Raw genomic sequence first — 12,655 nt, 5'->3', positions numbered from 1 at the left:
CAGAGGCCTTCAATTGTGCACATGAACCTCGCTATTTAAATGTAACTTGATGTCTCTCAGTCAAGTACTGGAGCAGGTACCAGTAACAGCCCATTGAGTACAATTAGCCGACAAGCATAATTAGCCTCGATAGCTGAACTTTGAAGGCAATGATTAGCACAGGCCATATGCTGGCACTGTCCCTAAATTACCCAGCAATACCTCCACCCCCCCACCCCCACCCAGAAAATACACTGTGAATATATTCCTCCTCAGTCTGACTTTTACTGTATCTCCAGTTTCTGCTCCATCACCGCCCTGCCCACGTCCCCGAGGGAGAAACGACGGCTTCACAGCCCAGGGCACTGCACACTGCTTTACTGCAGGCAGCCTCACTGCTCTGAGCCTGGGCTCATCTGACTGCATCATTTATTCAACAACAGTAAACACAGAAGAGGCTCTGAATGATTTACCCTTCAGTCTAGATAGGCTCAAAATGCAGATGTCTTTGCATTTCCTGTCACTTTGCAGTTGTTGACTTCAGTTTTTCACTTTGCATATTGAAGTTAATTGTCTGGAAGGATGGACTGCTAACCCGTCCCAGTGTGTTTAGTGGCGTTACATTCCAGAATGATCCATAGGCAGTGCACGTGGACTATCTTGCCTAAGAATTTTACCTTTTCTTAAGGTACACATATTCCAGCTGGGACTGAGTCACTGTCAGAAATGTATCTATAAGACTATTAAGACAGCCTCTCTCTTATTAATGTGTTAATGGTTAACTGACCCAACGTTCCTCTTGGCTGACTATGCTCAGATCTGGAACAGAATTAGGTGAGAAAGGCTTTACGATCTCTGCAGTCTCTGTGTGGGGAATTCGGCTGGAAGATTTGGAACTTCACTAACTAGTTTCTCTTCATTATTTCAAAGCTTCAGCTGAGAGATGAATCCCTTTGGGACCGAGGATGCTTTGAATTAGTTGTTGTCATCTTGCTAGTCTCATCTGCTCTGTCTCAGTATCTCAGTATCACCTTCTACTTCTCTGTCTACATAACTGACTTTCACTTCTCGTTGCTGCTGCTGCATTGTTGGCCTTCTGCTTTTCAGTGTAATCTAAATAGAGAATGGAGTGAAGTGCACAAGATTCTGTTACATATCTCTTATCAGTAGGAGGAGAGTACTATAATTGAATGGATTATATCATATTATATCGCGCAGTACTCACCAGCCTGCTCCAGAGCCATCATGGTGGACTGCTCTATCAGGTCTCTCTCTATGAAGCTCCTGAAATCCTCGCTGTACACGCTGAGGTCTGGTAGCTGGAATGTGTAGATGGGCATCTCAAGAGGGAACTGCTCGTTGGTACACTCACTGGCCACCTGCAGCCGCGCCAGGGAGACGATAGCAGAGCTGGCGTGGGAGATCCCGCGGGACAGACGCTTCTCTACAAAGGGAAAAGAGGGAAGAACGGATGAGTGGGAAGCAAGCAGAGACAAAGGAAAAGGCTGTAACATTGTGTTGAGGTGGCCCTGCTACCTTGTGCATTGTCCTCCTGCTTCTGTGCACACGGCCTGTCGATCTTGCTGACATGGGTGGGCGTGTCACGTGTCTCTGGCTGCTTGTAGTAGCGGCCCTCATTGAAGACCTGCGGCAGGTTGGCAGTGTGGACCTGCCTGAGCTCCTCGTAATCATTTAGAGCAGCACTGAGGTCCCAGTTTTTACCTGCAGGACACAAACAAAGGTCTGGCTGATAGTTCACAGACACTAAAAGTGATAATGATAATGATAATGAATATCCAGGATAAATGTTGGCAGTCATAAGTTTATTATCGACTGGGGGGGTGTTAAATTCAATTTTCACCCAATGTTACGTTCCCACGCAAAAAGTTGCTGTATTCCTGGTGCAATACGACACTGTTCGCTGTAGTTTACAGTAAACAGGATCATCTTGTGAAGAAAAACTGAGAAAATCCTACAGATAAGCAGAAAGTATAAAGAGAGATTGGGGTAAAAATCCTGCAGGTAAGCCAAATTCCTTGTTTGATAAAAACAATCAATGCGCTGGGTGTTTCTGATTATCTGATTTTTGGTTTACTGTCTTTTTCAATATTTTAATTAAACACCGGTATATTCCCAGATCTCTCAAATATTTACACAATGAACTCCCATAATAATGATACATATTGCCCATATGGAACAATGCCGTACAGTGATTTTGTCTCAGTAAAACATGCTGCACTATAAGGTGAATATCTAGAGGTTGAGGTTGGTTGGTGCCACAAAAAAATGAAGATAGTGAGGGGAGACAGATCCTTTAACAGAGTGACAGCAATATCCTGATGTGCAGGAGGGACCCACACAGAGACACACTTGTCTCCTCTGGGTACTGTCTCTTGAACAGAAATCCCTCCCAGGTTTAAGAGACACAAGTCAAGCCTCAGTCTTATTATATCTCAGCGTGCCTTCTCACGATTCCACAGGAGCTATCTGCAAAACAGTCTTCATAAAACTCACATAAATGCCTTCAACTTCAAAACCGTTCAGGGGGCTGAGTGTCTGTCTCCATGTAACCTGAGCATGTTTGTGAAACAGGGGCCATTAATGGACTCCCTGTGTAAGAGACCTGGAGGAAGTTGTCCTCACTTCCCCTGACTTCCAGACATGATTATTCTCAGCAGTCTGAACATGAAACATGGCACCACTAATCACCATCTCTCATGTCAATCAATGCAAAAATGATTCCACTGTATGGATCTCGGGCGCCTTGAACTCCATAAATCCAGGAACACAACTTAAGGTCCAGCTACACAGCCACTCAGCACCTAATGCATGGTCTTTGAATGCCTCCACATTAGCCTGCTATTACGGCGTAGCTGCCTCTAGAGGGAAGCACCTCATGTGGTGCTGTCATATTTCTCTGTCGTCTCTGTGTCGGTTTATCCGTCCCCTCACGTCACCCAGACTCAGACCAGAGGTTAACGGAGCAGCTGACTGATGCAGGTCTGGTGAGCTAACCTAGCATCAGAACAAAGCAGCAGGCATGATACTGAAATAGGGCATCTGGGCCCATGTCTGTCTTGTCTGAGTGCAGTGTCTTGTTTGGTGTCTGTCAGTGTCACACGTATGCCCCTGTGGCTTTGTGCCAAGGCAGAATCAGAACAAAAAATGACTGAGTGGGAGGAAGAGACAGACACTCAACACTTTAATTCTTTTATCAGACCAGACAGCGGCTGCATTATGTACACACACCGACAAAAAAGATTTCCAGGACACATAGGTACTGCAAACACTCTACGAGGATTTCATCCCCTAATGGAAGTCTGATTAGTGTGGTGCTTGCTTTTATTCCCATAAAGCAGACAGGACTGTATCTGCAGTTAGAGTTCTGCATTTCTTTACAGGAATGCGCGTGCTTCTGGTCTGCTCAAAACCACAAAAAAACATTGCGTCTCTAGATATCGAATCCAATCCCACAGACCAGCATTCTGTTGCTATGTGCACTTTTGCTCTCCTGTGTTGTCTTTTTTTTTTTTTTTCCAAGCGGCACTGTATGTAAGCTATACAAGTGCCAGTAGCACTCTGCTCCTCAATGAGTTCCAATGAATGGGCACAAAGCTCTCTCTAGGGAGTGCACTCGTAAAACCGTCACACTGGCCTCTAAATCAGCAAGCTGGCTCACTGTTGCAAGCCCCACTCCTCTCCTCCCTTCCTTTGTTTCCTTTATTTTCCTTTCCTCTCCTCTTCTGTTCTTTCATTTCCTCTGCTCACTTGGGTGCAACCACAGCACAACAGGGAGCAGCTGATCAAAACAGAAATTCCCAAATTTCGAGTCTTGTACATGATAGTTTAGCTCTTGAAGGTGCAGGACAGTGTCTCTCAGTACCGCAGTGATCTCTTACCTTCCAGCAGGTCTCTTGCCAGACCCGGTTCTGCCCCAGTGGACCGAACAAAGTCTGACAGGACCGCGTCCATGTCCAGAGTCATGTGATCATGTGTGTGCGCTGCCCAAGGTGCAGCGGTGGCCTTGGTGGACGCCAGCCTTCACGTTCTCATCTGGAAAAAGCAGCAACGAGAAACACAACAGGCCTTAAATGTACAGTACAGTAATTTTACAGTAAGTCCATTTCAACCACGCTTTAAAAAAAAACAACCCAAAAACATTACTCACTGTAACCCCTGTAAGAAAATGTCCCTCTGTCTTATTTCAATCCCAGCCAGTATCCCCAGCCTGCCTGTACTGATGTGTAATGCTTCATACAGCTGATAGTTCATCGCACTGTGAATAGCACTCCACTCCTAGTGCTCCTCCCAGCTCTTGCTAACAGTCATAACATAACATCCAGCAGCACAGATGTAATATCAACAACACAGCCAGGGGTCGTATCCAGGACACACCTGCCTATCTCCAAAGCCTTTGGCCCACCGCCCGTGATCAAAACAACGCTGACCCTCTTCCTGCCACCGAGTGTCAACCGGGGTTCTCTGGGTATGATCCAGTGTCTTAAACCACATCAATACTCCGAGCTGGACAGCGAGGAAGGATGGCTGGTGACCGCTTGTGGAGCGCTGTGATTCAGTGTGATGTTATTTTGTATGATGCAAGCTGGAGAGCATGTTTACATCATGGCTATATAACACTAGGGCCCTAATTAATCAACAAGCATTGCCTTGTTAGGTCATAAACAGCACTTCTAATAACCACATGCGTTCACTCCCTCGGCCCATGGAATGAATGAGTCCATGCATAGCTTTCATTCCAGAAACAGAGGTCACAGCATTATCAGTGAAGAAACAAACACCCACAGGTTTGCAGCTCTGACACCAAGCCTCTGTGTGCGGACCGGGGATCTGGAGGCTGGTCATGTCCCTGGCTTTGGCCTATAGAGGAGCGAGAGCACGCTGGAGACATCCAGATACTCTGCCCACGTCTATGAGCAGAGAGCAGGAGAGAGGCTCCACCTCTCAGTGTGCCCCACGTGACATGACTGTCCATCAGGTTTTGGCTCAGTGTTATGAGCTGACAGACACTCCGCTCTGGAAATAGAGCCGACGCAAAACAAATGCCGTTGTTTCCTGATTCTGAGGTTGAGGAATATTAGGGGATTACTCTGACAGCAGGATAAACAGGACATCACAGCATAGTTTTTACTGACCACGACAGAGCAATCTCAGATTTGAAATGTCATCTCAACCAGTATTATGGTCACAAGAAAATTAAAAGGCTCGTGACATTAAAAAAGACAGCTGAGCACTGCTTAATTGTTAGCATCAGAGAGAAAAATATCTTTGTTCAAGCAACTTTAGTCTTTATCATATGCATTATTAATGAGTCAGAGCCGCACTTAAGCAGTAGTTTAGCTGACCTAGTTACTGTCAGCCATTTGTATTGTGTTGCATGTGCATTATCGTACTGAGAGAATCTAAGCACATGTAAACTACAGGAACCACAGGGTGGTCGGCTACTACCAAAGACTGTCAGAGATCATGAGATTATGATTGATCCAAAAAATGTGTTTGCTTTTAATACCAAAAGGCAAACTTCCTTTCAATTGAAAAGTACTGAAAGATGAAAGTCAGTGTGTGAGGTATTAGCCTTCGTTGAGGACCAAAGAGACACCATATGTGCATAATTACTCTCTAGGGATGAACACTGAACTCCAGCCCTAATACAGAATAATAGGCTGCAAGTGAGAATCACAATATTGCTTTGCGGGGCAAAAAGCCTTAAGTCTAGTGTTGTGGAGCAAGTCACAGAAATAGCTGAATATTATAAGTCATGACCTCATCTTTTCCCTTAAGAACAGCCTTAATCAGATCACTGTCCCTGTGGGAGGTAATTATGACTCAGAAACACCCTAATGGATGTTTTTCTATCAGACATAAAACCATGTGGGCCAGAAGAAGCTGGGACTGTCCAGCTTCCTGTTACTCATAATCACAATTACCATATTTGTCACACATAATGTATCATGCTTCTACAAAACATGAAAGCATTATGACACACACTGACAGGCAGGGAACTAGAGAGAGATCTGCTTGTAAGGATTAGTCTATTTGTCTCTATTTTCTTTATTTTTAACTAATTCCATGAAAAGACGAGAACCAACAATGTGTCAGTCCATCTATTAAAACTTTCCAACAACTCTATGATGCCTGCTGGTCTCAGCCACAAACCTCTGTGTACGTATTGTACAAAAACAAGTCAATACTAGATAGTTTTATTTAAGGAAAAAGAAAAAAAAACTCCAAACACAGTGGTGCGCTGTGGTTATCCACAAACATTTCTCAAAACCGGAGGAAATACTATGTTTGATACTCACTTGGTGTACCAGTGAATATTAATACAACAGGACCAGTGGTGGTGTGTGATTACAGTTTTGTGGTACTTGTACTCCACTTGAGGTTTTTTTTTAATGTTAGGTTACTATGCACCTGTGCTCCACCCACATTTCAGAGGAAAATATGGTTCTTTCAACCCCACTACATATTTTTGTCAACCACAGATACTAGTTACTTTGCTGATTGAAGATTTTAACTACAGAAAAGAGCACAGCAAAATAAGCTTTTAATTTATTGACACAGTGTTTATTGACACATTGACACAGTGTCAGACTCCTACACCCGCGGTGTAAGAAGGAGAGACAGACTCCTACACCCGCGGTGTAAGAAGGAGAGGTACCGCAGGTCCTTCATCCCAACAGTTGTGAGGTTGTACCATGACAACACATAATGAAACCATGTTACATATACTACTGCTCTGCACTGCCAAAATTCTGTTTTTTTGTTTACATACATCACCAGTCGCTTTCTTTACAAAGACTCAAGCACCTTTTGTATATAGTATATAATATTTATAACCTGAGTACTTTTTGCCTTTGTTTTTCTCCTTTGTGTTTTTGGATTGTATATTGTTATTTTTATATTTTCTGTTACTGCCGTTTTCTACCTTTTTCTATATGCTGCTGTAACAATTGAATTTCCCCGTTGTGGGATGAATAAAGTCTATCTTATCTTATCTTATCTTATCTTAAACTACTCAACAGAATAAAATGTAGTTCATATTTGCTCCAGCTCAGCCAAATACAGTACAACACAACAATACTTCCTCTGCATGAATGCATCAGTGTCAATACAGTATGTGCCATTTGTCTGCATAACAAATACTTTTACCTCTGATACGTTGAGCACATTTTGCTAATAACACTTCTGCTTTTCTTCTACTAGTGAGATTTCTAATGTAAATGACTTTTATTTATGAGGGAGTCATTTTGCAATGTTGTATTTCGACTTCGACTCAAGTAAAACATCTGAAAACTGACCAGGAGGGCATATGCAGGTGTGACCTGAAATAAACTACAGTGCCCATGTACATCACAATGAAGGACGATGTTACCCCCCATGCAGCAGTGCTGCTGATTTTTGTGTTTTCAATAGTTTTTGATATCAGTGGTCTATGAAATAGCGTTAGAAATCAAGCTTTGGCCACACAAGCAATGCTTGATAACAGGAAAATGAAGAATACCTCCACCCTGATCCTTTTAGTGTTATTTAGCCACTGTCAGTGATAATGTATACTATATTATTGCAAATCAACATTTTTGTTGTTTCTTTTTTTAACACACTTACTTTCTGTATTTTCGCTGACAGTTGTTGAGAAGCCATCTGATGACCACAGGACTGTGAGGACCATACGCAGCTCTAGTCCATGGCTTCAGAGGCAGCAGCGGAGAGGAAGACACTGGGGATGCAGACAACCCTGAAATGCACAGTGAAACACTGAAAGTGATCTTCCTGAAACAGAAAGTTATGACCCTCAGTTCTGAGTGGCTGAGTTCAGTTTGAAGCGACTGTAAAACACCCAACCGACACACATGAGCAACTACATTTGAGTAAACACCCTAATCAAAAAATACCCCTAAAGTCATTACGTTCATCAGGTGTCATTTAGAAACCACTCTGTCTACCCAGTGATCATCCAACTGACAGAGTATTACCCGTGAACACTTAAACTTTCATTGTTACTAGATTATTGACTGAAAAGCAAAGATTTATTTCTTAGCTCTCCATAATTCTTTAATAAAATGTGGCTTTGAGATGTGTGTAATGACACCCGACAGCTGTTGTAAAGTCTCAGTGAAGCAGTGTCATTTCCTCTTAGATGCTCACAAACATTTAATAGCTACAAACAACCTGAAGTCTGGGGGGCAGCAGCACTTGAAAGCAGTACATATTTCCCACGACCCCCCCACCTTCTAACTATTTACATTGCCGTAATCACATTTTCAGGTTCTCATACTAAGATGCAGGTGTGTATGTGACACCATCACCAACGTGGTAAAGAAAGTGCAGCGTTAGTCTCACGATCTCTGCTTTTACGTAATGAAATGCTATAACATGCTGATGCCGGTAAAGGCAGAGAAGGTCACCGGTGGGTTGTTGTGTTCCAGGATGATCCTGCATGACACAGCAGGCAGAGATGTGATTATGTAGTGTGTGGAGACATACACACATGGAAACTGTGAGAGGAGAGTGTGAGAGCAGCCACAGTGGAAACTCGGTGGATATTCTGCCATCTTCCCTGGTGGATCACACCACCCTTTCAGCAGAATACTGGCAAGTGCTGAGGAGTGAGTGTCAAAGCCCTCCTAAGTGGGACTGAAATATACTTCAGTGTCATGCATAATTCACATGAGCAGACAGTAAAAAGGTTCATAAACTGGACGTGTCCTCTGTTTATTTGTACAGTCTCTTCCGGCAACTTCGTCCACAGCACCGTGTGATTAATATTAGACAGATCTCATCTTTAAAATAATAGAAATCAAAGTGCAGCATTGAAATCAGTGGGTTTAACCATTACTAATATGTTAGTTGATGCAGTTTGATCTGAAAAATGACAAACAACTGTGGAGAAACTATACCTACTTCAGCCGTAGTTACTGATGGCTGTTAGAAAGGAACATGTATATTTAAAAGAAGGACTAATAATCAGCAGGTCTGGAAATAGTACAAGGATGTTCAACTGAGGCAGAAGTTCCTTGACAAATACTGACTATAAGTACAAGGGAAATTACATGTGTTGAAAAATAACTAAGCAGAAGTTCTAAAATAGAGCGTTTGTCCTGGTATTACAAACGTCTCATCCTGGATCACAACTAACATTTCAGTATGAGTACGCCTCACCGACCAAATGACCAAATTCTCCTCATTGTTTCACTATGGCACAGGCCTCGCTCAAATCCTTTCACTGGTGGAAAGTATTTTCATTATATGCTACTTTATACTTTTACTTTACAAGAGAAAACTCCTTGCAGATTCAGATTCGACCTGTAAAACATGTGTTCTGCTTTCAAAATGTTTAAACTAATAATTATCCAATTATACAGCTTTGCAACACAATGACAGGGGGCATTGCAGAAAAATGAGTACTTCTACAGTTGTTACTTTAAGTACATGTTTTGCCAATATCTCTAAGTTACTCTGGTAAAGTTTTTAATGCTAGACTTGTAATTTAATGGAGTATTTTTTATACTGTGTGTTTATACTGGTCTGAATACCGGCACTTATTCCATCACTGAATTCTTTCATTTTCAAAGTACTTGGAAATTTACTTAATATAATACATAATATTCATGGGATGGTATGAATATCAAATTAATAATTAGTCATGTAATTTCTCCTCAGGAATTGCTGTGCCTCAAACTGGTTGGCTATGATATTTAATTTTACAAAAATCTATTAATGAAAGCAGAACAACAGATTTTAGAGTTGACAAAAAAAACCGACTCACAATATTGAAAGTACGTACTGCAAACTTGTACATGCAGAAATCATTCAGAGTGTGTATGTTAGCACTGTGTATTTAGGTCAGAGATGAACAGGCAATGTTCAGCACAGGCTGTATCTTTGATCTTATGGCTTCAATACAAACACTTTGAGCCTGAAACCTTGGGGGAAGTGAGTGGCCTTGCAACCAGCTATTTTCACCCACAAGAGCACTTCATATTATACATCTGAGGAGCAGACATACAGGTCTGAGTAACAGAACAGAGTCAAGTTGTGTATTCTCCTTATAGGCAAACACACACTGTATTGTTTGCATCCTATGGTCCACTGACCCGTGAGCATTCTGCCCGCAGTCCCTCCGTATTTACAAGGACACGTTTGTAGATAGTGAAAAACAGAGACGAAGGATTTGTTTCTACCTGCACAAACACGGGACGACTGTCCTCTTAATTATCCTCCAACGCCACAGTATTCACCAGCACAGACACTGCGGCAATACAAGTGTGAAATCAAAGAGTCTCAAATTGTTGGTTAATTTAATCTCAGTTTCCGTCAGAGGTACCCTTTAGCGTTAAATTTTATATAAATGACTGAAACACCCTCTTAATATATGTAAGCTTACACACTTTTTAAAAAAAAATAAATACAGTCATGCTTTGGACCGAGCCTTGTAAAAAAACAGACTATGCAAAGGAGCCAGCTGGGAAGCTGCTGAATCTGACCCACTGTGAGCAGTACAATGCTGATGTTTAGGATTTAAGGACCATAAGACAAGACCCCTTTTTACTTAGGTGGCGTTTAAGTTGTAGCTTCTAGAACAGTAATTACCACCATACAAAATCAATCATTATCAGCTGACAGTTTATGCCACAAGACAGTAAACCTACCTGTGTGAACTCTTCAGATGAGAGGCTTTATAGGTGCTTAAATCAAATTAATCCTTTCTCAGAGGAGAAATATGGTATCACTACTTAACCTGTGAAACAATTAAAAATCTCCCAAACACAGCTGTTTAAAACTCAACCTCAAATATAATTAAATGCAAAATCACCCTACATTATGCATGCTTATAGCGCACATTAGCTTCCCACCCACTACTTCCTTTTTTTTTTTAATGTTTAACACTTTTTGAAGGTTCACTACTTTAAAGTGCCAGCAAACCAGTTGGCTGATTATAAAGTGTGAAATGACTTGGTGGGAGTGAATCTACAAAATTTAACAATGAAGACTTGTGGGATTTACTCTGTGAATACTTCAGAGTATAATATAGATAAAACACAGGAAGGACAATGCACAGTAGGTTCCACATAGAGTCATTCAATACAGATTACCTTTTCCACCACCACAACTAAATGCGCTACAGGTTATTTTTCCATGATGCACATGCATGTATGTAGCAATTTTACCGTAATGGGATGAGTTATAACTAAGATAATTGTCTCCATAGTGAGAGGTGATCGCCCACATGCAAGGCAGATACACAGCAGGTGGGAGGTTGAACATACCGTGCAAACACTAATGCTCTACTCTTTGCGCTACATCTCCTCCAGAACTAGAATACAATGGTCCGGCAGTAAATCCGATACGTGTGCATCAAGGTTAAACAGAGTGTATACATTAGCAGTTATGCTTTGGCTTAGATTTTTATATTTTGCAAATGTGAATTTATGTAGATGTCAGAGTACACTTGAGTGCTCCAAGTGGACTGTATGCTACAACATAAAATACTGATGCTGTGAGGGGAAACCCTGTCCTTTACACTCTGTTAGGCATCATTCATTTATATTTATAACAAGAGTCTTATAATTTATGTTTTTGTCTCCATTTTCCATAAACTTGTGTTGTCTGCTTTGACTTCTGACTTCATAGAACCCTTATAACAACCGTAAAGGCCTTTGCTTCAGAGGGAAAGCATGCAGTGTACTGAGCTGAGGAGGGGCAACACAGAGAGACCAAACAATATGATGCACTACTTTACTACACTATTGTGATTGAGGCTTTTGTCATTGGAGAAATTAGTATCTCTTACTTACTAGTTACGATATAAGTACATTTAAAATAAAGTCCTACTCAAAATTATAACTGTAGAATTACTATACTAGGAAAAGTCCAGTAATACAAAACATTTCAGCAATATTAGCTTATTAGTGTTTAAGTGTTTGTGTGTTAATCTGTTTTTTTAAGTGTGAAGACTTCAATGGAAACAAATTTCCCACTTTGGATAAATGAAGTCTATCTAAAGTGGTATCTATCTTATACTCCTCAATGTAAACAGCAACAAAAAGGCTGTCACTGAATTATAAAATGTAATGATGCTTCTTTCACCTAACAAACTCTAACATTTACCGTAGCACTAAGCCAGAAGAAAACTGAACGTGAAGTAAATCCTGTCACGAAGAAAGAGTCTCATCATGCCCTCCCCCTGCTGCAAGACTGTCCTGACTTGACAAAGTGTAAAATTGATTAGTCTGATGATGGTGGATGAATTGTACCTTTTTATAAAGACTGGATGTCACACTGTGACAAGCTGCTGCAGAACCTGCCAGTGGCAGAACATCTGGTGTCAGCCTCCAACCCACCTCCAGCCAGGAGAGGAGAGGAGAGGAGGCCCAGCACCTGAGGAGGGTTTTCTTGATTTTATTATTATTCAATATAGACCTTAAGGGCTGAAATATTTTTAACACATACAGTACATATGCCTTATATATATATCTCATATATATATATATATCTATAGCTGATTCCAGCTTCTGAAATGAGAGCGTTTGCTGTTTTTTCTCTTTTTCTTATTCGTAGTCTTAATCTTAATCTTCGTGCACTGAATATTTTAGGGTTTTGGACTGTTGGTTAAACAAAACAAGCCATTTGAGGACATTACCATTGACATTAATAG

The 12,655-nt window shown here is 41.4% G+C and overlaps 1 protein-coding gene across 3 annotated transcripts in view; it reads right to left on the bottom strand.

The window, feature by feature from the left end:
- otud7a (OTU deubiquitinase 7A) overlaps positions 1 to 12,655 on the bottom strand; it is a 37,974-nt gene that overhangs the window by 14,966 nt on the left and 10,353 nt on the right. The window contains exons 1-5 of one of the 3 annotated variants that reach the window (XM_041039132.1): positions 10,650 to 10,781; positions 7,606 to 7,735; positions 3,879 to 4,032; positions 1,516 to 1,701; positions 1,205 to 1,423 (exon numbers count right to left, since the gene is read on the bottom strand). In XM_041039132.1, coding sequence (XP_040895066.1) covers positions 1,205 to 1,423; positions 1,516 to 1,701; positions 3,879 to 3,963 — 490 coding nt within the window. In that variant the 5' untranslated portion in view covers positions 3,964 to 4,032; positions 7,606 to 7,735; positions 10,650 to 10,781. Of the gene's footprint in view, positions 1 to 1,204; positions 1,424 to 1,515; positions 1,702 to 3,878; positions 4,033 to 7,605; positions 7,736 to 10,649; positions 10,782 to 12,655 lie in introns of those variants that run through there. The other 2 variants (XM_041039131.1, XM_041039133.1) reach the window with 2 other exon arrangements.

Source organism: Toxotes jaculatrix, chromosome 5 (genome assembly GCF_017976425.1).
Source record: "Toxotes jaculatrix isolate fToxJac2 chromosome 5, fToxJac2.pri, whole genome shotgun sequence".
NCBI classification, from domain to species: Eukaryota; Metazoa; Chordata; class Actinopteri; family Toxotidae; genus Toxotes; species Toxotes jaculatrix.
The sequence above is the reverse complement of the archived record's forward strand: the minus strand, read 5'-3'. Positions and strand labels throughout refer to the sequence as shown.